The sequence below is a fragment of the Plodia interpunctella genome, chromosome 2, assembly GCF_027563975.2.
Source record: "Plodia interpunctella isolate USDA-ARS_2022_Savannah chromosome 2, ilPloInte3.2, whole genome shotgun sequence".
NCBI classification, from domain to species: Eukaryota; Metazoa; Arthropoda; class Insecta; order Lepidoptera; family Pyralidae; genus Plodia; species Plodia interpunctella.
The window spans coordinates 7,539,644-7,566,722 of NC_071295.1; the positions used below are offsets into that span (position 1 = coordinate 7,539,644).

Sequence of the window (27,079 nt, forward strand, 5' to 3'; positions counted from 1 at the left end):
CGGCTTCGTCCGCGTAAATGTTCCACGGGATCAGTTATATTTTCAGGATGATAAGACCTTCTGTCCTTATCTATACTATAAAAAGTTAATAAAATGTCAAGAAGATGTGTTTAGTAGATAGAGTGTGAAGATGTAACAAACTTTCGCATTTATAATATTAAGATAGTATGACACAATAAGATTTGTAAAACTTTCATTTTCTATTTATTTACTCTGCACGTCTGTGTGTTGCGTTATAGGATTATTCCATCCTACCAAATTTGGTTTAGTAGATTCGTAGCAAAATAGCTGACCGATGGACAGACAAACACACGAGTGGTCCTTTAAGGGTTCCATCTTTTTATTTTTTCTACGGTACCCTAAAAACATTATATGTAGATGTTGAACGAAATCTACATATAATATATTTAGACCATATAAAGTACATACCTTTATAAGGTCTAAATTCTAGATTGTTTATCTTTTTAACTAGGTACCTTATAATAACGTAATACGCAATTTTAATTCAATCTGAAAAAATCGATTATATAACAGTTTCAGCCTAACAGTACCCCAATAAATAAAACTACTATTCTTATACATATATTATTTTTATTAAAACAATCACAGAAACAATAAGTTACTTTACAAAAATACCAAATTCATCAGGATTTGACCTGGTCTTTTTAAGTTTTATAAAGAAATGGATAATTAACTTATTATAAACGTCATAAAGAAATAATATTTGACTAATTGATATTCTAAAAATCATTTAAATACAAAATTAACAAAACTAGGTACCTTATAGAGGCCACGCCTCTGTGTAAATTGTGAATAATATAATTATGTGAATGTAATGTCGCGTATTGATAACTTAGCACTCGTGCATACATTCAAGTAATCACAGTATAAAAATAAAGCAATATAATCAGTCAACATCACAACTTATTCTTCCGGCAAACCAAACATCAAACTGCTTATTTCAATACAAAGCACCTAAAACCTACGGAACAGTGTCACTGCAGCTGTGGAACGTATAAATAAATATAAGTAATCCTTACTAAGCTGAAGAGTGTGTTTGGCCGCGCCAATCTCTAGAACTAGTCAGACAAATTAAATTTTTGGGAAAGTATACTGTTGCTATGTTCACTCATAATTTATTATTTGATGGTGATCACTAAATGGCGGGTGAAATAGATATACTATAGCTTGCATTCGCGTGTCCCATATTGTTTTACAAATACTAGCCACAATCAAGTTTATACTATGCTCATTCTTCTTTCTTTTTCAGAAAAAGAATTCTACATTTGTTAATATGCACGTGTTTATTTAACAATGAAAAAAAGAGGTAACAAATGAAGTAGGTAATGTTACTAAAGTTATTATTCCACACTATAATGAGTCATCTAGCTAGATCGTAATCCCGTGTCGACCTCGGCCGTGGGACGGTGGGAAGCGAGGCGACAGGAAACTTTCACGAAACATCGACTAGTAGCTGTGAATGTGAGATCATTTTATATCACAGCATTATTCACTGTACACCAGCCACAGGTATGCGTTCATAGTGAAATAATTTTGTCGATTTTTATGCTTATATACTCACTAAATATTACCATTATCTACATTTAATTAGGCTTTGCTAATGTCACGAACATTCATATTTTACAAATAGCACATAATCACACTTAGATGAAGGAAATATTAAACTACACTAGTAATTTTCATCCAGATTCTTATATCAAGGTATTTCCAAAAGTGTTTGAAAGTTCACAGAAATAAAAAGTTTTTTATTTATTACAATATTCTATTCAACCTTTGCCAGCAGTATAGTTATATCAAATTCAGATTTAAATGTAACATGTAAAATAATAAAATGTGATAATTCAATTATGTAAAATAAATACTTACGCAAAATAGACAATGAGTCTGCAAAAATAAGTTTTACACGCTAGATTTCATCATCAGGGAGGGTGTATTCTACCAGTCACTGATCACATGACGGGTCTGTAGTGCCAGATTTGTATTACTATGATGTTCCATCCGGTTAAAATAATCTAAACATTAAACGAATTTTATCTATTTTAATATTTTCAATTTTCATTTTCCGGATATATTTTTCAAGTGGCGAAATAGGCCGTTGTTTTTATTAGCTGCCAATAAAATGATTAACATGTATCGTGGCCGCGTGCAGCTTGTTGATAAAGTGACTAGTCTATATGTGACATATCGAATAGATAGCGCCTATTCGATATGTCACATATACCTGAGTATTGAATCGGGCTAACTGGCAAATCATTTCGGGCATCTAGCAGCTAGTTTATCTGTCACATTACTATATCAGAAAGTGGTGAAACAGGCCCTAAACCTAAAACTATTATATTGCACATAGTAGTAATCTTCTAAAGATTTGACAATAAGTGGCACTATTATTAGTATTGCCTATATTGGCAACCGACACTGAAAGCTGTGGTTGTCGCAATTTTTTTCGGAAAAACCTAATACATCGTTGGGGAGCGTCAACACGCAAAGAAAATTAGTATAACATTAGTTCGCGGCCAGCTTCACGCTATCGTCGACTCGCCAGTTCGCAGCTAGCTTCATAGCCATGTTGTTAATATTGAGATGATGGTGTATCACTAGTGAGAACTAGGGGCGGGCAGCGGCAGGTCGGCCAGCGGCTCGCGCCAGTACACCGTGTGCGAGAACTCGTCGCTGGGCTCGCACAGCGCCGGCGGGAACACCTGGTCCACCAGCACCGACATGTGCGAGTACCTACGGAGGTTAACACGCTATTACTCGAATTGTATCCTGCACCCTCTATCATTCATAGTTAAAAGTGCGTAAAAGTTAACGCATACTTTAAACTAATAATTTTTTTTTGTCACTATCGCATTTTAAAATATTTGACATTGACAGAATAGATTGGAGCCAGTACTCTCAAGTTTATGATCCAAAGTACCTACATATATTGCTATCTTCTCCATCAGTAGCCCAACCTCTCCTTTGGCTACGAAGGTGAAGTACGGTGACACTACGGTACACTTTATACACATAGTCTGTTAAAAAAGTGAAAATATTAAATGAGGGAGTTGTCTCCTGTTGGCTAGCAACACTGGGTGTTTTTCAACCAATCTTAACCATTATATTGGTATTGCATTGGCAAAAAAATTAATTAGTTAAAAATCCATTTTCTCCACGTTCTTGACAGACTGTAGGTTTAACGTAAACTCAACATAGACAAGGATAGCCTCGCACACGTTATGCATCGCAATGCATAAGAAAGAGAGGTCGGCCTGTCGATTAATGAGACAGCAATATATGTACATTGCATCAAAAAATTAGAGTACTGAACTGACGCTTCATGATTTAATGCTTATTACAGTAGTCTATACTAGTAAGTTTTTGTATAACTTCGGTAAGTTTTTGACGTTTTATAACAAAACCAAAGCAATTATTCAGAATTTAGACCTTCACAAGCACTTATTCACGTTAAATTTTAAATTAAATATGTAGTCTTTCTCAAAAGCTTGATTAGTCGAATCCAAAGACAAGTAATTTGCAACAACATTTAGCAGCAGGTTATAGATTAAGTATACACATGAGAGGTATCTACTCGATTTTGTTTGAGAATTATGTATGTCCTATATGTAGTAAACACAACAAAACTCTCTGGAACTAATAATCTGTATCAGTAAAAAACCACAACGCGCTTTTGAATCATAGTGAAATAATGATGACATCTTTGGGAAAAACTCAAATAGCGAATAGTATGAATCGAAAAATATAATTTTCAAAAAGCTGTATCAGATTGTTTTCATACAACTAAAATAATTCAAATCTAAGTAAATAATCATAAGATATGTACCTGCAACTAATAATGGTCATTCTTAGCAATTGGGACAAATTTAACGAGATTTTGTTTTAGGCTTTTTAGTAGAATTAGTAAAAAGGCAAAATAGAAAATTAATATAGTAGACAAGACTTACAAATACATGATATACTACATATACAAATATATATGAGAAGAATCGTAAATATCACCTTGGATTCTCACAAGTTTGATATTGAAATTCCCACACCATTCTAATATGAAGAAATTGTAAAACATAGGTATGATTAAATGAAGTCGGCATAGCACACCAAAGACGAACACAGATAAAGACAGTACAGATGACATGTCGATGTTTACTGTTGGTATGTTAATTTTTAGTATAACACTTGCCAATATGAAGTTATCCAGTGCTATGAAATTGATTAGATTCCGATGAAGGTGTAGGTCTGTGCGACCAAGCTTTACAAGTCATGCCATACGGCTTACCGGTAGGGAGGGGCGTAACTTTTTTTCTAATTAACTAAACACCTATCGTTTCGAACTACCTTTTATAGGGAAGGTTATCACGATTCAGTGGCGGGAATAAATCATCGACCATGTCACTTTGCACGTGGTAACTGAAATAAAAATATATGTACTTAATAAAGAGGGATTTGTGTTAGTTACATGACGAGGACAAGGTGTTAGGCGTCACGTGCTGCCGACGGTACTTACGTCGATTGGAATGTTTGGGTCAGTTCATGTTTGAGTTCCCCTTTGTAGTTGATTGTGAATATTCTCACGATCGGGATGCCAACAGCTTGGTATGCGCATACATCCTGTAAATATAAAGTTGTCAGTAGACTTAGTTTTACTATATTTTTGACGTCAATAAGTGACGTACAATCCTCGGCACATAACTATGTTGAACCAAAATGGCGGCCGTCAGCGCAGGTTTAATTAGAGATGAAATTGTTATAAAGGATTTTTCGTGGATATTTATTTATAAAAAAAGAAATGAGAATTTTGATAATGACGAAAAATACTTTATAAATTATTTTGCTGACGGCCGCCATTTTGGTTGAACGTATGTGCCGGGGATTGTATATCATCGTAAGTTGAAATATGTAATTCAAATAAAAAAAATGTGTAATTCAACTTAACGACCACGACCCTCTGCATGCACAATGAAGAATACGAAAGGAAGAATGGTTTTCTCTGTTTACGTAATTTAGTATAAGTTTGTGGTATGCACTCACATTGACGCGGTTGCCGTAGCCAGCGTAGAAGGGGTTGGAGCCGGCGGGGAACAGCGCCTTGATGTCGGCGAGGCACTGGATCTTGAACTCCTCGGGCTTCTTCTCGATGACCTCGCGGTGGAAGGCGCGCAGCAGCGACGTGGGGTTCAGCAGCAGCGGCCCGTCCGGCAGACACAGCGAACCCTGCTTGATCGAGCGCAGGTACTCGCGCGTTACCTGCCCAATCGTTTACGTCATTATTTAAAGGCATGTGTATCAATAATGTCTACAGAAAACCCTTTGAAGCTAATTTTTAAACCCCGACGCAAAAAGAGGAGTGTTAAGTTTGACCGCTAAGTGTATCTGTGTACGTGGCACCGTAGCTCACCAACAGGTGAACCGATTTGGATGCGTTTTTTTATTTATTTGATAGCTAATTTTTATTTAGTGATTCTTAAATATGTTTGATTAAAATCGGTTCAGCCGTTCAAAGTTGTAGCGAAATGAATATTGAAAGTTCAATGAGCATCATCTTGCCGGGTGGAAGCGGTACAGTATAAAGGCCGGTGCACACTGAACGCGTATCCAACACGTGCAGCAAAATTGTTGTTTGAATTCCTTATAACCGTGTAGTAAAATTACTGCACAGTAATTCGGCTAATAGAACACACACGACATCTCTTTCTGTACGAGCGAAGTAGAAGATTTGACGAGGTCTATCTTTCTCTCTCTCTGATCTGAGCGCACTCCCGATTACTTCCTCAGCCATTGGGCGACGGTGTCCAGGGTCGACTTTCCTACGTTTTCTCCACTTCGCATGGTCATTGGATGGTTGTCCGACCAATGGCTTGCATGAGCTACGTGATAACAAGTTATAGTAAAGTACTAACCCGGGCCTGGCCGATGGCGCGCGCGGACAGGTAGAGCAGCTGGTAGCCGTTGTTCTTGATCTTGGTGAACAGCTGCGCCACGCCCGCCTGCGCCCAGTCCTTGCCCACCAGCGGGAAGATGTGGCCCAGCACGTCAGACCTGACGGGAATCTCCTTTGTAATGTAATGCCGTATCGAATTTTTTTTTTGACGTGACTGTTGATAGGACACCCAGGGTTATCGCTCAAATTTATTTCCTATTCTTTATTATAAAGTACATGTATTCTCTACAAGATAAAGGCACAGAGAGAGAGGGAACAAACCAAAGACAAAAGAGTCATAGACAAAGTATGCTAAAATGTTGCTATCTTCAACAGACAGACCGCTAGTAAGAAAAAAGCAACTCGTTTGCGCTCGACGAAATAGAAGTCGCCCAAGGGACAGTACTCACTTGGTGATGGTGCCGTCGATGTCGGAGATGACGACCTTGTCGTCGTAGCGCCAGCGGAACACGTTGCACTTGCACTTGGTGGTGCCTTGGTACGCCGTCGTCACGCTGAACACCATCTCGTTCATGCCCTCGCGCAGGTTCAGGTTTTTCTGAGAATATTTCACTTTTTAGTAGTCCGTGGCCAAATGGAAATAAGGAATCCTTGTTTGTCTATAAATCTGTCTATCTTTAAAAGTCACTTTCATCGAATCTTTACTACGCTTCCTTACACACTGACCGGATGTTTGGATGGCGAAAGCGGCACTATGTGTGGATGCGATATTTTATCTGTCTATAAAGTAAAATAAAAAAAAAACAAATGAGCCTCATGGTAATCATAAGTACTTACAATTTGTTCGGATGAGAGGCGAAGTGTTTTGCGGAAAGTGGAGTGGCGTCGCGTCGGCCTCTGTCCGTGGCCTTCTTGGTCAGATTCCGACGAACTATGTTCATGGTGCTCTGTAAATAATTTGTTCTATATTATTAAATGAGCAATATACGAATTAGTTCACTTACTTTTTAAACTTTTGGTTTTGCGAATGTTTTAATAAATAATCTATAAACTAAAATTCACAAAGTTATTTAAACCTTTGTGTTTGTTGAGAGATATACGACTGAAAAAATCAAATTTTAAGTTTGAACTTATATGTGAAAGTACGTAATTGAAGTCGAATAAAAGCCGACATAAAAAATTGTGGCAAATACAAATTTTAATACGGTCGAAATAAATTGTCATGTTTTGTAAAAATAGCTTCTTATCACCTATATCCTGTGCCTTGCTTTCATCAAGTGCGCTAGGCAAATCCTCCACGCCCGGGGCTTGCTCCGAGGTTTCCACCACTTGGGTTACTTCCAAACTCTCTGCCACTACATTTTCTACTTGAGCATCAGTCGGCTTCTCCTCCCCTTTGTCGGTCTCAGTCAGACTAGCATCTTTTGGTGTTTCCTCCTTCGATGGCGATGTCTCATCTCTGAAATTGAAAATTTGATCATGAAAAGAAATAATTATTTAAATAATATATATGCGAATAGAGCTAAAATTAACTCATGATTTTTTACTGGCGTTATCGGAGCCTAGGCTCGGCGTTTCTAATTAGTTTTCGACATATTATCTGCTGAAGCATGTAAACGGGCATCCACTCCACTTAGGACAAAGACAATGGAAACTAAAGACAAACGGGCTAGCATACCCACATGAAATAGAAGATTTCCATACAACTTCCCCGGTTATCTTATACAAAGCGGCAAATTGAGCCTTGTAAAACTGGGCACACGGTGAGGGACAAACATATATTAGCACACAGTCCCGGTTCCTCTATTAAGGAAATAAAGATATGACAGTCTATAGAAGTCTGTGTATGAGTCAGGATACTGACCGCTTGACCTCAGTGGTGCGTCGCCAGCTCCACCAGGAGTAGTAGCCGCGCGGCTTGGAGCTGCTGTGGGCGGCGGACGGCGACTGCGCCGATGACTCCGACCCGTCCTTGTCGGACTTCTCCAGCGACTCGAGGATACGCTGCCGGATATATTACATCTTTACATATTTCCCTATATACATATCGTTTTCCATATTCCCGCTTGATTCCGGAATATTTCATATCATTATTGTTTTAAATTTTTTTAAAAAACATATGTGACACCTATGATAGCTGTAACGGTTGTCACCAATAATAGACATTGTGTTTCCTAAGGAAGGTTTAGGTATATAATTTATTACGGATTTACTCAAGTGAAGCTGGGACGGGCCGCTAGTTGTGAATGATTAATAAGACCCATATTTATTCTTTAAAGAAAAGGCTGTGGAGATGTTTCTTGCTCCGCTTCTTCGTTGAAAGATGGCAGTCGACTTACTTAAGTAAATACTTGACGTTAATAAGTGATGTTTATCATTCTAAGTTGAAATATATTTTCATGACAAGTGCATACATTACACGCACGCATAGATTTCAAGCACGTCACGACTACGAAAGATATCGAAAAAATTTTGTTGTAAATATACAACTGTGGTGGGCATTGGTGTAAAAAGAATGTAAACACTTTAACGATTTGTGTTCAAGAATGAAAAGCGGAAATAATACACATTTGATAGCGTATGTATGTACCGACATTGCAAATATTTTCGTAAACGTGACTGTATCGGTATAAATACGTGACGTTTGATCGCACAAATGTAATATACTTAAGTACATAATAAAACTTGCTAATGTGAGGCTATTTTTATGAATGAAAGAGTTGAAGGTTAATCTGACTATAACGGCATTTGCCGGTCACTGGTGCACAAAAATACACTTTCTAATCAAATATCATGAACTAAGGTTTCCTTAGATTAGTTTGAAAAAAAAAATAAAAGATTATTTTGAAAAAATAATATCATTGCCAAGATTATCGTTGAAAAACTGATTTGCAACCGTATGTTATGGTTTACTATTTCGGGAATTTCGGGATAAAAAGTGTCCCATGTGTTATCCCAAGTTATGTTCTACCTGATTTTTATACATCCTGACAAACTTTGCATTTATAATATTAATAGGATATGAGTGTGCCAAATACAAAATAACAGTCGAATCTTAAAATTTTCAAAAAATAAATTGTCCAGCAGTGGAAATTTTGCGCCTGGAACAAAAAGTAGACAACGCGCTTGTTACACCCCTGGTGTTGTAATTTACCTGTTTGCCTGGCGGGTAGTATAAAAAATGGAATATTGTTATAGCTAGTTATGATAATGGAACAAAAGGTAGGTAGTTAGACTGACGCTGGGCAGCGGGCGGCGGTAGGCCAGCAGCGACAGCAGCAGCGGGCCGGCGCTGCGCCACGGCAGCAGCCGGTCCCCGAGCCGCACCAGCAGCCGGCCCTCGCTCGCGAGCGCCGCGCCCCGCGAACAGAATTCGTCGAACGGCAGAGCACGGGACACCATGTCTTCGCGCACGTACACCTCTACTTGACCCCTGAAGAAAATTGGTACATTAATACCAGTACGAATTTTGATTAGTGTATTTGCGAGTGTTAGAAATAGACTCGCACTAATCGTGCCTGTCTACATTGTATACTTAACGCCCTGCACAACTGTTAAAGTTAATCAAAAAACGTTATGACAAAGCTTCAGTGCCCTTTTGACTGATGTAAAAGTCAAATAGTATACTTTTTGATCAACATAAAATAAGATCATAGAAGAAATTTATTTTTATAAAGTTAAATAAATAATAAATAAACAAATTTAAGAAAAAAAATCACGAACTCATTAAAAAACAAAATGCAAACGTATGTGGTGTGATAATAGATGTGACAAACACAATTTACTTAGAAAATTATTAACATCTGCGTACATGAATATTTCATTAAAAAGAACAATATGTACATTTAGAATTTAATTATTCAGTACATACAAAACTAATGAATCTCAGCCGCGAACAATTAGCATGCGAAAACTGGAATAGAGAAAAAGTGTTCTCACGTCAAACAAAATACAAACAACTTATACAAGGACAGATGATGACGACTATCTATAGATAGGTTATTCGGTGTTAGAACTCAATAAATAATGTAGAAGAATGTAGTTAAAGTCAATTTGAAGTTAACTTAAAAAATACACGGGATAAGTCCGCCGTTGTATGTACTCGTATATTTTTCTTGTATTTTAATTTATGTACTTATTACCGTACAATAATCTTATTAGAAACAAAGAAAATACTCCCCAAAACCAGTGCTCCAGCAGTGGGGACATAAAAAGGCTGATTATGACGTTGCGTGTCGCATTGGCTACTTTCCAACTAGTCAAGTTATATACATACATAAGTATGTATATAACTTGACTAGTTCATATTTTATTATTAGTCCATATTATATATTATATATATTTATTTATTAGTCCATATTTTTGAACAACATACATATTTTTGTCATACAAGCTCCATAGCTTGTATGACAGATCACGACTTTTCAAGTCAAAATGCTTTCCTCGTATACTTTAATGAGAACCAAAAATAGTAAACTACGTGATTAACAAAATTGATCCATTAAAGAGACATTAAAATTAATATATAATATATAAATTAAATTATAAATTAATTAATTTATTAATTACAATATATATTAAATTAAAAATTAATATATAAATTAATATATAATAATAAATAATTGTTGTCTGGTTATATAATGACCTTTATGTGTCTACCCAGTCTAGTAGGCAATTGGCGCGCAATCGACTTACTTTGCGAGTAGTTTCTCATCGTCGTCCGAGTCGAGATGTGGCGGGTCGAGCGAGGCCGGCGACTGCGGCAGCGAGGGCCCGTTGCCCGACTCGTATTCCTCCTCCGTGGGGCCTGAGGTCGGGATCGGGTTACTAGCCACTGCACAATAAGTTTGTAAACTCTTTATTGCACGAAGAAAACACATACAGAATATGCAGTAAAATAATGAAAGAAAGCTTTAGCAAGATAGCTTTACGTTATGTGCATAAGACCACTCCATATCCTTCCGTGGATGTCGTACGAAGCGATTAAGCGGCACGTAGCCTAGACAGATGATAGGCAACAATAGCCTAAGGGTTGATGTCAGACAGGCGAATTTCGTCAACGTGACATAATGTTGGGTCGGTCTATTATGAGAGTTACTGCAATGTGCTATTATACTCGTATGTTTACGAAATTCTATAAAACTTGGAGGAAAAAAGGTATGAAATCAAATATGTATGTATATGGTTCTTTAGCATACAGTAATTACCTTTGAGAAAATGAGACAAACAATATCTTGCCAAGTATTATGACTACCGATACACGTTGTGAGAACAAAGGAACTATAAATACATGTAATGTCAATGCCTGGTATTAATTTGAGTGTTACTTTTGACAATAAATCAATTTATAAAATTTTCAAATATTAATTTGAAGAATGTTCGATACAGTATATATAAATCTATGGTATTCGACAAGTCGTCTAAAAGTTGATTTGTCATTCATTAATTAACAAATAAAATTCTCGGAAAACATCTTTATCTATGAACCTGCTAGATTTAGATATCTTACTTATAGACATAGATTTTTCAAAAAATACTTTTAGCTAATAGGATATTGAAAAATGAATAAATACTAGCGTTGCCCGCAGCTCCGCCCGCTGTAGCCTATGTATGACCTGAGGTAAAACTAAACCTATTCCAAATTTTATAAAAATCTGTAGGTTTAGTTGTGAAAGTGTGACAGACGCATTTATTATACTAATATGGAGGACACTTACTAGTTTTCTCACACGCGCGATAGCGATCGACGTGATGTTTCGGGAAGTAGAGGCCCGGGTCGACCTGCCCGCGGTCCAGGTCATCCAGATAGACGCCCTCCGCCACTCCGCTGTTGGCGTCCCGCGCCGATATGAACCGGAACATGCCGCTCAGCACGCCGCGGCGGCCGGGCCTCTCCTCGTCGGAGCTGAGGGGCTCCGTGGGGGACGCGGGCTCCGCGGGGCTCGCGGGAGACGCGGGGGAAGGCGCCGACTCGGGCGTGGCCGGCGGCTCGGTCCCGCGGACCGGCGGCTCGGGCAACTCGCCCCAGCGCCACGACTGGGACGACTTGTCCCCGCTCGTGGTGCGAGACAGCTCCACCTCTGTGTCCGATTGCACGGGAGTGCCGCCGCGTGAGCCCCTGTCGATATTGTTCAATGTTAGCGTGATATGTATGCTCGTTGACTGCTGCCAATACGCAACGCATTTAAGTTTCTAAGAATGTAAACACGCAGCGTGCGTTTTCAGCAGTCAGTGTGTTAAAAAAATCTTTTAATCAACGTCACAAGAACAACAAAAAATATTGTAATTAAGATTGGGATTTATTTAGTTCGTTTTATGATTATTAACTATAAATCAAATCATTTATTCAGAAATTAGGCCTTCACAGGCACTTTTTCACGTCATATTATAAATTAAATGATGTTAACCAAAGCTACAAACTACTAGCATTTCGGAACGACCACTGCTGAGAACAAAGGCCGAAAGAAACTCATTCAAACAGTGTTGGTCCCTAGAAGGGCTTACCATTTTTTAAATATAAATTTATGTATATTTTTTAAGCGACAAGATGCTTTCTTAAGTACTTAATGCTAATGATAAGGGCCAATATTTTAATAGATAGGTACTATTGCTATCACAGTCGCTACCAACACTGCGCAACCAATATTACCACAAAACCACATATAAAAAAAAAATTGTGTCGCAACACGAAATATGATAAATTATGTATCAATGTATCAATCTATCAAAATTTAATAAAGAGTGAAATCTGACTGATAACCGGATAAATATATTACAATAAATCATCATTTTGTGGTAAAATCGAAAGTTGCGTTCTACTGTAAATACGAATAAACAACTGCATACAAGCGTGATTACATTCCATGAAATACACAGATTAATGTTTTTTATTAGACCAAAGAGGCAACCCTAGCTACATTTAGCAATATCCAGCGCACGATACGACATCAACATGTAGTAATTGTGAGTAGGTATAGCAAGCGAGATGTGACGAAACTGAATTAATATTGATGTTTACGCGTTTCTCGAGGCGGCGTGCACCTCAAACGCCGTGTCCGACAACGCCATCGGGATGCGGTTCTCGCCATTCAGGTTGAGGTTGGACATCTCTTCGCTGCAACCAGGCGACTCAATATTCATCCCACTTTTGTCAAAAATAAATAATACTTAATCCATTGATCTCATTTCATAGTTTAGGGATGGTCGTGGGACTTAAAAAATCTTAAGTTAAGACCACACTGAAACACATGCGGTACATTCTCTGTGTGCTCTCTGCAGTGGCAGTGACGTCGGTTTATTGATTTTACATTAAATGACAATGACATTGTGTTATCACACATATTTCTAAGACTGATTAGTTTTGGTTTTTATTACAAACACACTAAAACAAGTAGCTAGAAAAGTATTTGAATCTTCCGAGTAGCGACAATAAAAAGATATAAAAAATATATAAATATAAGCATGTTTCCATGCAATCAGATATACTTACATAAGAATTTTGTGCAAATAGTACTAATGAGACTTACCTAAGAGCTGATGTGTTAACTTCGGTATCACTGAAGAAATTGATGTCAGTGGTGTTAGGAATGGCCGTGGCCTGTGAGACGCGGAGCTCGGAGCCCGCGCGGTCCGACTGGCTGGAGATCGAACTTGTCGACGATTTCCTTTGATGCTTCTTTTTAGAACTAACTTTCCTAGTCTTTTTCTTTTTCTTGCCGTTCCCGTTTTGTTTGCTATCATCTATATTCGACGGAACAGCTTCAATAGGCCGAAAATCATTATGAGCACTGATCTTTTGTACTGTTTGGTGAGCAGCACAGTCCTTTTCGCCGAGTTCGGTTGCCGCGAATGTCTTGGGAGTGCGGCCATCGGTCCAGTCCGCTGACTGCTCATCGAGCCCGTCCATTTCAAACAGAGCGTCATTATCAGCATTGTTGCTAGCAGTCATATCCTCTTTGGTATTATTTGTTAGTTTACTTAGATTAGGTTTCTGCATGGTTTGACCATCAGCCGTGTACCTGTGAAGAATGTAAAATGCAAAATAAATATTCATTTAGGGAAAAAACGTATGGGAAAGTTTTTCCTATTGCATAAATATTTAATACATTCTGTAAAGTGTAACATAAACAATAGTAATGCACTGCTTAGTTTCGCCTGCGGTTTCGCTTTCAAATTACACGCAAATGTAAGTAAGTAGATAGCTATCGACTATCGCTTTCTTCTCTGCTGTATATTTAAGTTAGAAATTATACCTATTTTTTTATTATATAATATATTATATCCTTACATATTATAAAACAAAGTCCTCTGCCGCGTCTGTCTGTCTGTTCGCCATAAACTCAAAAACTACTGCACGGATTTTCATACGGTTTTCACCAGTCAATAGCGTGCTTCCTGAAAGATGGGGCGCCGGGACGGGCCACTAGTAAAATATAAATTGTGTTTACCAGTCTTGTTATCATTGAACGACATGTTAAACTATCACGACCTTATTATGACGTATACATACCTCCGCTTGGTATAATCAGAGGCCTGGCCATGGTCGGGCTCGACAGCTGAGAGCGAGTTCCTCCGGCGAGGCTCGTACAGCTCCTCGAACCTCGCAGCGGGTATGGGCGACGTGGCCAGGTGCGCTGAACACGCCGCCTCGTCCTCCCCTACCTCCTCCACAAAGAACGCCTCGCCTGACTCCCCCAGCTTCATGTGGATGTTCAGCGGCTCGCCGTTGAGCTCCAAGTCCACCTGCAACGGCAGACTTTGTTGCACTTGCTAAAACGTATATTTAAAAGCTTGACGAATAAGCAATGAATTCAGCGTTAAAAAACGCTTGACGAATTGCCACATGACGAGTTGGTACCTACATCCTTCTTGAGCTGATAGACAATTCAAATTATTGTTATCTACTTGATAACAATGAAAGTCGTAAAAACCCGTTTTCTTTTTTCTCTAGCTCCAGCTGTCAATTTAGAGATTTATCTCTAAAAACCTGGCATTACATTACATCAAATTTGATGATTTTATTATTGAATAACAAATAAGCAAATAACCAGTTTAGTTTTTACCATAGCTCTAGGACTTCGACTAGGCCAAGAGTGTAGAAAAAATAAATCCTAAATGAGACTCATATTTGTAGCATGTCTAAACATTCAGGCGTATTGAATCAATAACCAAATGTATGATGTCATTGACCATGCTTGTTTTACAACAAGTCTTTAGCCACAGAGGTTGTTCACTAAGTTTAACACAGGGCCACGCGGTGATGAAAAGCAATGGCACCTAGACAGCTACCGTTGAGGAAAAAAAATTGAACAGGTGGCCGGATGAAGAAAACAATTTGTGCCAAATTTTCCTAACGTTTCTTGGTTCAGAATGTAGTCAAGCCCTCATTTGGCAATTATCCAATTTTCGCAGTGAATCAGACGCAGTTTTCTTGCCTGTTTTTGGCAATGTCTCTTTCTAAGATATATAATTTATTTTAATATAAGTACATATCATATTTTATAATTTCAGGCTCGACGATTTTCATTAATCTTTAGTTGAGTTTTTTCTTACGTAACGTACGGTACGTCGAGCATGAAGACATTTTCTGCCTGCTTGCAATCACATTGCAAACTTTCTGATACGAGAACGTTCTACAGCTGTCTCCCGCAGACTTGAACGGCTGACAATAAACACACGCACTGTTACTATAATTAATGGTGCTTTTTTATCGTCAAATTCAATACTACTTTTTGAACTACAACGTGTGAGTTCTATTTTAATGATTAGAGAAGAAGAGGGAAACCAAGAAAAAGAAGGATGGACGGTGTGAGTCATAAGGCATGAAGTATTTGAGAGCGGATAAGAGTATGACAAGAAATAAAATGGTGGGATAACATTGTTACGAGATTAATTTAAGTGACCGACAGACCGACCGATAGATATTGAAATTTTATACAAGGGACAAAAATATTAGTAAAAAGATTATGACTTCAGAAACTGGATACCTATACCCCGTGATAATAGTTTTCCAATTAGCAAGTTTGTGTCCCATAGCCAAAAAATTAATCAAATGAATCTCAGTGTGTTACATTACATTAGGTAGGTATGTAGGTATCATTACCATATTCTTTTAGTATATTGCAACATGTTCATCCGTTTTGTTGTTATAAAATAGCACATAAATATTAAAATGTCGTACATCTTTACTGGCGAATTAATGGTATTGTATGACGTAAACCAGTGACCAGACACAGAAATCATTACATCAAAGTGAACTTTGTAACCTCTTGACGTGTCATCTCCTCATCTCTATCAATATTATATTAATGATTTATTATTACATTACAAATAAAGATTCCACTCAAGACATAGAGACATAGGTAGGTACATGCATAGTTATATTTCGAATTAAATAAAAGCTTCTAATAACGGAATATCTCACAATCACAACCGACACAATTTTACCAAATACATAAATTTACATACATACACAAATGATTATAATTAATTCAATGCTTGCTAAAAACCTGCTTGTTATTTTTCTGTATTTTTTATTACAGCCAATGAATATAATAGATGACTTCAGTGGTACGACAAATAGGTATACATATTCGTAGCTTTAGTCTAAATATTTTAAAACTAGAAATTTCCCTGGGCTTCGTGCTTTCAAAATTGCGGGAATATAGTGAAATCTTGGCACATGATCCCTACCTAATTAGAATGTTTGTTGCATACAATAATAATAAAGTACCAGTGAGTGATATTCCGCTTTTATAAAGATAGAGTCGATGACCATGAGACACACGCCTCGCCTCGCACAACTTGTGAACTTCACTCAAATTTAGTGTTGTTGCTAAGTAAACAAATACATAATTTACATATTTGTACTAGGCGATATGTATATACTTCATTTGTGGCGTGTCAATTCTTTAGTAGACTTTTTTGACATCCACTTTGGAAACGCTGGGTTATCGTCCATCTAGCATAATGGATCGCATATGATCAAGGTACCTATCTAGCTATTTTATCGTCACGCACGTTTATGCAGATTTGATGCAGATAGAACTCATGAACTCACGCATACTCAACTATAAATAAGACATAAGCACTATGAAGACATTCGAGAATGTCGAATTCTTATAGTGACATTAACAATTTTTTTGCTTTTGTCTACAAGTACTGTGTGTTACGTTCAATAAAAATTAAAACGGTTATGTGCGAGCTGGACTCACGATCCGAGGGTTCTATACAAATTTGTAAGTCTATTATGATAAGTATGACCTGATGGTGCACTGATCCTGATCGGCTCCCGACAGTCCCGACAAGAGAACTCCTCAATGATTTACTGCTGAGGCATGACTGTTTTGTCACGTTTTAAAAGAAAAAGGACTCCCACTACGACAGTAAAAGCTTGTTACAAATAAAATTATTTTATGTGTGTAATTCTTATGTTTGTGATTCAATAATAATCAAATTTATATACATATAGGTTCAATGTTTTGTAATAAAACGTTAGAAAACCACGTTCCAGGCAAAGTACCATTTAATATGATTTTTTAATTTGCGACTAGCAATAAATAAAAATAAAAATATTGAAATAAATGCCTAAAACCCATTGTTGGTCTGATTAAATACACAGTACTAAGTTTTCTGATCTAACGGTAAAAGTAACAAGTTTGTGATAGTAAATTCTTTTTATTCTCATTATTTTTAAATTGGAATACTTATTCATTGTTTTCAGATTTTTATAGCGGTTAGTTCTACCTTGTTGCCAATTCCCATCATTCTAGGTTAATGGGAAGTAGCATGCAGTAGGTTTTGGTTTTTATGTATCGCAAAATGTATCACATAAATAAGTAGTCCTTTTTTTAATAACTCTGGGATTTTTCCCATTATGTGATTTCCAATTTATCATTCTCGGTCAACCGGAAATTCCCTATTGGTTTAGTTCCCTGAGAAATTGCATAATTTTCAACACAAATGGAATTCGAGTATATTTTGAACGCGTTGGACTTACAAGTTTGATTTTTCACAGCTTCAAGGGATCATTGACACGGATATTTCATGAAAATTTCATCTTGATACGAGTACGCACTCCTGAGAACAGGCCTTGACAGACGGACAACGAAGAGTTATAAAAGTTCCGATTTTTCCTTTAAAGGTATGGATCCCTAAAAATATTGACATAAAAAAATGTCAACGAAAAATTAAATAAAAAATATGTCATTTTTCGCGGTCTTTCGAATTTGAGGGCAATAGATAGCAAGGTCTAGTCTAGAGACGCGGCAAAGAAGGACAAGGTTTTGCAACTATAGATACTTCATTCGGTGTTTATAAGTAAGTATGCATTTTAATAAATATATGTAATACAACAATTTTATGAGAATAATAGTTTTCAAATTATACCTAGGTGTTTTTATGTAACAAACATTACTCGCTTTATATAGTCATAGTAACTTTTGTAGAGATACAGTAAATATACATACTTATATGTATATCATATGATACCTTTCATATTATAGGACTGAGCACGTGTATAAATGGTCACGAATGTTGAATGCAATAACAGTACCCCTCTCTCACAATACCTCATATCAACCTCATGTAGACACAGAAGGTTAAATGTTCATCTCGGCCATCGCGGAATGATAAGGATATCGAAATCCAAAGTACAAATTTGCCACATGACATTCTAAACGACTATAAAAGGTCAATCGGTAACAACGTTTCGTTTTATGTTACAATGAAAGAGCACCGGGCTCGGATCGAGTTCATTACAACCATATCACAATGCGACCTACGCTTGCTCGTAGAAATGATGTTGACTTGACATACCTACTAATGTAATATGCGCAGGAAAGATCTTACTTGCCTTCGCTATTTCTCATATTATTGTTAATTAGAAAAACAAAAATAATTCTATTCATAGGCAACATGACTGAAGAATAACAATATTGTTTTTAAGTATTCTGCAAAGCTACTATATATAAGCAAAATTTAAGAATCTAGGTCAGTAGGAAATAATTTATAATAATTTTATTAATCTATCAATAATCTAAGTTGGAGTAGGAAGCATAAAAAACTTTAATAAATAGTAACTAAAACAAGTAAATATAATAGATATTTCTAGATGTGTATCGAGTCATTGTAAACACAGCTGTGCGAACTTCATAAATACATAGGTACCTAAGTATGTTAATTTATAACGTATTGTGTTTGTCAACAAACACAATCGCCGGACAAACAACATTACATGGTGTTTATTAGAATAATGACACGTTTCTTACCACTTTAAATCTGGATCGAAGAACTCCCAGTTTTCCGAACCGGACGTGGAAAGGGGAGCATGTGAAGCTGCCGTCAGGTTGTTCCACCACCACGACGTCGATGGCGCCGGTGAGCGTCGCCGCGTTGATTTCATTGTAGAACTCGCGGAAGTTCGCTATGAACTTACCAATGTAGTTCATAGAATACATGGCTGCAGATTATTATTGTCTCTTTCCTGAACACTCGCACTAACACTGAAGTCTTTAATTTTCACTTGAAATTAGATTCAGTCTTCTTTCTTGTAGTTAACCCATTTCGTACTTAGCTCCGTTCTGCAACAAAAATGAGAGAAGGGGTCATTGATCAGATACATTGAACTATTGATGTGAAGTATAGGTGTAAATCCGGTTAATTGCATACCGTACGACATAAAGAAGATACTAAAATTAAATTCAAAGATAAGACAACACGCAATCCGGATCTAGGTAATATCTAATATGAATCGATTTGAGAGCTCACACTCTTATCTAATGTAGGCAGGTAGACGTAATCTAGTCACTTTACCACGGTCATTGTTTACATTGACGCTTTTTTCCCAGCTGAACCTTATTATAGTTACACATAAAAATTAATTAAACCACGATAGTCAGTTACAGATATCACTTGATTTACTGGGTCGATGCACTAACAAGCAGCAAGAGCAGGATATTGCTCAATATTGCATACAGCGTAGCCGAGAATAGAGCATGGACTTCGTAAATAACGAGCAATGCAAAATGTATGAAATAAGCATGTAACGTCGGTCATGATTCAGGTCATTGACTGACACAGTGCTTTTTAGAAAACACAAAATAAAAAATATATTAGATGAAATGTTACGGTATAAAGGACAATCATCAAGGAGTACATACCTACGTATGTCAACGGTATGGCAAATCCTAATTCTAACTATGCTAATATTATAAATGCGAAAGTAATCCATCTACATAATAGATAAAATTTCAAGAAGATTGGTTGAGTATACTCAGCCAATCTTCTATGATTTCATATCAAAATCAAAGGCAATCAAAAATCATAATCAAAAATCAAATCATTTTAGAAAGATGATATCGTCAACGATTTGACGTATGTTAGAGAAATAGTAGTTGTATAGGACATTCTATATATGACTTATCGATGGCATGAAATAAAAAAATTGATATATAGGTAAGTAGATAATGCTAAAACAAAGCGACTACACTGTCGAAGCGTGCGTGTCATCTGAGGACTCTGCCCCGACTCCTGACGCTATAGTGACTAATCCACAATAATAGCAATATAACAACCATTCACGCACTAGGCTGTGACAGGGTAGACCAATGTCGATTTGGAACGACACTATCTAAATCTATACCTACCTAGTTAAAAGATCCAAAACAAATACGAGTATGTAGTCGAGTATTGAGTATGTACGAGTATGAGTAAATGATGAGACGGACAACGCGTGTATATTCATACACGCATACATATCATGTATATCAACTCACTAAACACGACTTAATACAATTTTGGTGGATACCAAGTTTCTTTGTTCAGTATAATTGACATTAATACCAATATCTATCAAAATAAAGATTATCCTAATAATGATAAACAAATGTACACGAATTGAACTAGTGTGCAAGGGAAAATATTATTTATGTAATATACTACGTAATATTCAATGAAGTCTGGACGTTGAAATGAAACCATACAATACTATTTTCTGTAGCAATATACTTATTTATATCTTCACGTGTCTCTGCATGCGATCGAAAAGTATAACAATAATAGGCAATACATGCTTATAGACAGGTGGTATGGTAAAGTGATTAATTTTAGCGATTAATCATGGAACCAACGTTGTTTCTTAATATAATAATAATTTAAGTAGATTTTAGATAAATAAAATCGACATTTTACGATCCTTCTTAAAAAAAACAGGAGGAGTCAGATTAAAAACCAACTAATGTAAATTTCAAATAAAATAGTAATATTTGTTGATCAAATAATTAATTATAAAAACTGTGTGAAATTATATTTAAACGTTATCTAGATAACAAACGATGAGTCACTTTGAATAGGTTCCAATAGACTAACAAACAACTAGTTCTTGGTGATCCCTTCAAGGTGAAGTTTAATTTTCACATTGTCAACAGGATGGACCACACATTGGAACCAATTAATAAAATGTAATTATGAGTCATACTTATTCGCTTTAATTTAAACATAGTAATGTCATTATACTAGAACTTTAAATAACAAAGCTTTTCATATGAAGAGCTTTGTGATTTAAAGATCAAAATTACATTTTCCTTGTAAACTTTTAGAATAAGTAAATAAAAATTCAGGAAAAGACACTGAACTCGATTGTTGAATACGAATAAAAACAATTAAAACATGCAATGATTTGGGGAAAAAATGAATGGAAGCAAACATTGCACGAATTAAATGAAAAATCTATTAAAGGTATATAAACTGACTAGACTTTAAAGTTTTTCGCTGTGTATAAAGTAAAAATGATGAAGAATGAACAAAAACTTAACAATGAAAGGAAACATATCAATAAATGACGTTATACGGTATAGCCGTTTGAATGAATTAAAGTCGTTCGATGGACTAGCGAATATGACACAAGGATAAAAAAAACAGGGGCAGGGCAGTATTTACTAACTCTTGTCTGTTGCTAACGGAAATTGCAGCTGCTAACAAAGAACATGAGTAGTCATATGGCATTTGGGTCCAACGCTCCAACTCTGCACCTCAGATTGGAATTATCAATACTCACTAGGTATCATCTGTTTATTTTTTGGTTTTGAAACAAGAAAAGCCTATATACATAATTGAACTCTTTTATGTCTAATAATAAAGGTTTGTTTAATCCTTATAAAATTACACCAACCTTATGAACCAGCGCAGCATAAAAACACCTAAACTCCTGGGCTTAAATTATCCTCAATCACAAATGCAATGTACTGCTAACGATCAGTCCACGTTCCACGTTTATCAGCTAATTCGCGAATTACACCGTATTGGTTGGCAAGATTTCGACGCGTAGTGTCCGCGCCGATCCTACCACTATACTGTTGTTATGAGCTCCATCAGCCAGTTGACGTCGCGTGACGTAGCCAGCCGAACGGATGTTGATAGTATATGATATAGTGGTATTGCGAGCAAGCACACATAAAACTACACCACACACATTCATATGCTCGGCAACAGCACCACGTGTGCCTCACCCACAGCGCAACTAACCGGACCGCTGCTCCGCGCATCATGACAGCGGATCGCGCGGTATGGCGTGATGTCGTGCCATTTGCGAAAGTATTTCCTACTTCATCAGCATCACCTGAATATTGAACGTAATTTAGAACCCTTTAACTTCTACCTATACTGTTATTACAAAGAGGTAGGCGTTTGTGAGTTTGTATGTTTGAGTCTGGTAATTTCCGAAACTACCGAACCAATTTTAAAAATTATTTCACCATTAGAAAGGTCTATTATCCAAGATTGCTATATATTTTCTAAAAATCCCCACGGGAGCGAAGCCCCGGGCAACATCTAGTCTTAAATACAAAGATTACACATATTATACCTACAACACAATCTCATCTTCGGAATTCAGGCGTAGAATACATTTACAATAACTCTGGGTTGAAAAAATAATTTTATATTGGAGCCACCATCGCTTTCGAGCGGATTTCATTATAAAATTGTTCAGTTACGCCGCCGCCAGCCATACATAAGCACTCACTATTTCCAAGAATTACATAATATGAATTTTGGGACAAGTTACATTGGCATCTGGATCTGATCATACTAACTTGTGAGTTTTATTTGGCTTTGATTCGCTCTTCAACCAATAACCATACACATTTGTCCTAATACCATGCCATCTACATTAGTAGACTTCAAAATATAATTTTGGCAACAATTTATACTTGTTTATTTGATGTCGTTTCTCAATTCAGAAGTAAATTATAAAAATAAACAAAAGATACATTCTGTTGGACAGCAACAGGAAAGTAAACTATACATAGGTATGAGACTTCAAAATGTTCAGTAAAAAGGACAAGAAGTCGGCAAGACAGGACAGGGTCCTAAATTTTACGAACTTTGGGTACAGCACAGTGTCATAAAGGAGGTACCCATGTATGTACCTCAAACCAGTTTTTTTTCTCTTGCTGCTCTTTGTGACATGTTATGTTCACTGACCAACTTAAGTTAAAACTATTATTTAGACTTAATATTTTAGTCTACCTAGGAAGGGGTGTGTCTCTGTGACCTAGGAAAGGGTGTGTCTCGATGACGTGATATGTATAATTATACGATTTGCAAAATAGTAGTGAAGTGACGCGCAATACCTGTTGCGTATTATTTAAACCGACAAGGATTATGCTTGATGCGAAAAACAACATAAAGTCGACCTAATTTGAACTACAAAGCCAATGCCATAAAAACTAAATTGCTACAAGTCCTGTATACGAAAACTGTATGCGTGCGCGCATAAACAAACGTTATCGTTGAGTTGGCCTTCGCATTTTCTAATAAATATCAACATGCACGAGGAAAACAACAACATGTTTTGCAAAAAAGTATTTAAATTGTCATATATATTTAAATAAAAACAGTTTATATCTGATCATTAGTCCCATTTCATTTCACATAAATGGAGCTTATAGAATACTTAAAGTGAGCCACAGTTAAAGTAGTGCACGTCTATTAATATATATATATTATATATATATATATATATATATATATATATATATATATGTTATCATAAACAGACATTATCATTGTTATTTTATGCAATATTTATTTCAACAAGCTTGTAAATGTCGTTATTCTCACAGAAACTTACAAACTCTTCCCCTTCTGTAAAGTTAACTTAAAGTTATATAAGTCTTGCCCGCAGATCACCCGTGTGAATTTCCAACAGAAACAGTAACTTTTCCAAGACAAAAAGTGCTGTCCTTCCCCTACATATATTGCTATCTCATTCATCGGTAAGCAGACCGTCAGACCTTGTATTGGGAGGTATATATGTCACAGTCATATGGTTGAATCTAATATTTGACTGAATGACTAGCTCGTTTATTGAAAGACGGTATTCAATTAAATTAATAGGTTAAATGTTGACTAAACAAGCTTCACTAAAATGTCCAACTAGTGAGCGCATTGTAACATAGCCTTTCGAACAGGGCGGACGTAAAATCAGTCAGGTTATTCCAATTTAGTTTTTTCTCCCTTGCGGTACTAGTAGTTACCAAAACAAATATCAAACACTAGATTGATATTTTTTTCTTTAATTTACGAGCTTATGGTCACCCTAATCAAATATTTTAAAGTCATACGATCCCATAGATCCTATTTAACGAGACATTTTATAATTCCTTTTATTTTTATTTAAAGTAAGGTAAACTTTTGAGTTGCGACTCTAAACAAACATTACAAAGTCGGCTATATCCCATTCAAGAACTTCGCTAAATGAAGTTCAATAAAGACGTTGAATGTTTCATTCAATGACTTGACTAGTTGTCATTTAGTCATTCAATTGAATACCGTCATTCAATGGACAAGTTAGTCATTCAATAAAATAGATAATTTAACCAAATGACTGCGACATATACATAGGTATTATGTGTACTCACCATACAGATGTCGCAGTCAACTGGTTAAAATAGCCGTTCAATCAAACAGCTAGCCCTTTGACTGAACAACACCATTCAATCACAACTAGATGACGCTTAATCAACTGGTTAAATGGCAAATTAATTAACTACGGTGACCATTAGTTTATTATGTAATTTGAAAGAATAGGAAAATATTTTGTAATTTCTTGGGAGATTATTCTTGGATTAAGTTTAACCAAAAACCAATTGGGTGACCAAAAGTTTCCCTCCCAATCAGAAAGTCTAATGAAATAAGTAAAAATGAAATAATATAGAATTGCAATAAACACCTTGGTTATGCATTTCATAATCCCATCATTTCTCCTTGAATATTTGTTTAAATTTTGATTCACTCATATATGCCTTCATAATTTCTGTATATTTAATATACACTAGTAACATATACTTACTTATATATAATTTATTTATTTATTTCGGAAAGAAGTATTCTTTCTGTAAAATTTCTTGAAACAATCAAAAACACTGGCTAGTTGACACCATATTGACAACACAGCTCTGAAGTAATTGAATTAGACAGTGGCTTTTGAATCAGCGGTAGTGTTGTATTTTTTGAGTGCCTCAAATATTTAATTAAAAAGCTAAACATGTGGTGGAATTGCATTGTTCAGTCAAAGAGCATATGTTTGATTGAACGACTATTTTAACCATTTGGCTGCGACATAGATACTACTTTAAATCAAGAATTTCTTGGGAGTGCTGGCTGCAATCTTAGTTATGTGATGACATAGCTCTATTAAAACTTGTTTTAAGTGTATTGACATAACAGCTGACACTGTTATGATTTTCATGAAAGTAGATAATTATTATACCTCTCAGCTCAATGGTGCACTGGTTAGCATGCTTGGCCATGTATCCAACCAAACAAACCATGTATCAAATTTCATCAAATCCATCCAGCATATTTTCCGTGAAAGATTAAGAAAAATATGAGTAAATACAAGAGTTACAAATACCTAGGTACTTCAAGGAATTTGCTTCACTTTCCTTTAGATCAATTTATGGGACAGTGGAGCAAATGCTAATTGCTCCTACCTATGTAATTTGTCAAAAACTAGAGTGATAAATCAAAAATCCCATGAAAAGATTCCACTGAAAAGACTGAAAAGATTGAAAATTACTTGCTTAATTTTGACAGATGCATTGTTGTCTTTGTTGGCCAACTGATTATTGAACATTGAAACAAAGCATGGATATTTTTTTTATATTGTAATTAATTCATAAGGTACTTACAACTTTACGATCTTAATCCACTTGGATTTGTACAATCCGAAATTGAAATGCCTGCCAAACCAAATCAACTTATCAAATACTGGTTTAGTTTTTTATTTCTTTCATTTATTCACTTGTAGGATGATTGGAGGTATTTTCCTATTGTTATTTAATGATATTTTCTTCTATTCACAATATTCTATAATTCAGATATCACATTCAACGTTATAATATAAATGGTAGGTACCTAGGGTAGGATATGTAGGTATACCTATCAATAATTTAAGTCAATTTTTTTCTGTCAACTCTTGGTCAACTTAATTCTCAACTCAACCACAGAATGTCAAACGTCACTTGTGACACAATGATTGTAGATAGAGTCTATCTACTACTACCAGATGACGCGTATTGATGAAAAACAGTGACACGTCTAAAATTGGCAAGAATGGTACACAACAATCAATTAAATCAATTAAAATAATGGTGTTTGTTTTACATATTATACACATCTACCTACACTTATTCACATAATTACATATAGTGAATCAACTTCTAAAATAAAACCAAATTAAAGTTTTGTTTTCAATTAAATAAAGCACGTATCTGACAAGCAATAGTAAAATGCAACGCCCTAGGTTGCGGTGTTTTGCGGTCCGAACAAGGTCCGAATCACGTCAACCGCTTACACAGCTCACAGTTTTTATGGCCCGGTTCAAATCATAAGCACGCTGTGATTTGCTTGTGATTTTTAATAAGTGAAAACCGTTTTATCGCGAAACACTAATTTGACCAAAAAAATATCCAACAATAAACTCCAAATTCTTGTGCTCTCTGTCGCACTATCGTCGTTAGACACCAACGTAGTGGCATGTGTTTTCCCCAACAGCTATTTCGCGAAAGAATCGCACATCAAATGAAAGACAGCAATATATATGTAACTTCGTTAAAAAAAATATCGGCTAGGCTAAATTGAGGTCATTTGACCTCAATTTGGCCTAGCCGTTATTTT

General features: G+C 36.1%; 1 protein-coding gene across 7 annotated transcripts; it reads right to left on the bottom strand.

The window, feature by feature from the left end:
* Positions 1-571: 571 nt before the first annotated feature.
* On the bottom strand, positions 572-26,362 carry Lpin (Lipin). 7 transcript variants are annotated; one of them, XM_053762792.2, is made up of 17 exons: positions 26,092-26,362; positions 19,168-19,479; positions 14,409-14,641; positions 13,426-13,917; positions 12,918-13,043; positions 11,617-12,017; positions 10,595-10,733; positions 9,140-9,332; positions 7,764-7,903; positions 7,150-7,358; positions 6,737-6,846; positions 6,349-6,497; positions 5,919-6,057; positions 5,050-5,265; positions 4,526-4,629; positions 4,357-4,428; positions 572-2,751 (listed from the first exon to the last, which is right to left on the bottom strand). In XM_053762792.2, the coding sequence occupies exons 2-17, from the start codon at positions 19,354-19,356 to the stop codon at positions 2,616-2,618; spliced, it is 3,048 nt and encodes a 1,015-aa protein (XP_053618767.1). In that variant the 5' UTR covers positions 19,357-19,479; positions 26,092-26,362; the 3' UTR covers positions 572-2,615. The 7 variants fall into 7 exon arrangements, 6 of the variants coding, with proteins under 6 accessions (XP_053618767.1, XP_053618757.1, XP_053618776.1 ...); XM_053762782.2 differs by lacking the exon at positions 26,092-26,362 and adding an exon at positions 22,068-22,345; XM_053762801.2 differs by lacking the exon at positions 26,092-26,362 and adding an exon at positions 22,068-22,344 and having other exon boundaries at positions 12,918-13,013.
* Positions 26,363-27,079: the final 717 nt, after the last annotated feature.

Excerpts from the sequence above, each read along its gene's own strand:
- Lpin (XM_053762792.2), bottom strand. The coding sequence starts at position 19,356 with ATGTATTCTATGAACTACATTGGTAAGTTCATAGCGAACTTCCGCGAG. Across the intron at positions 14,642-19,167 it reads TTCGATCCAGATTTAAAGTG|GTGGACTTGGAGCTCAACGG; the intron begins GTAAGAAACGTG and ends CTGCCGTTGCAG. Across the intron at positions 2,752-4,356 it reads GATAACCTTCCCTATAAAAG|GTACTCGCACATGTCGGTGC; the intron begins GTAGTTCGAAAC and ends TAACCTCCGTAG.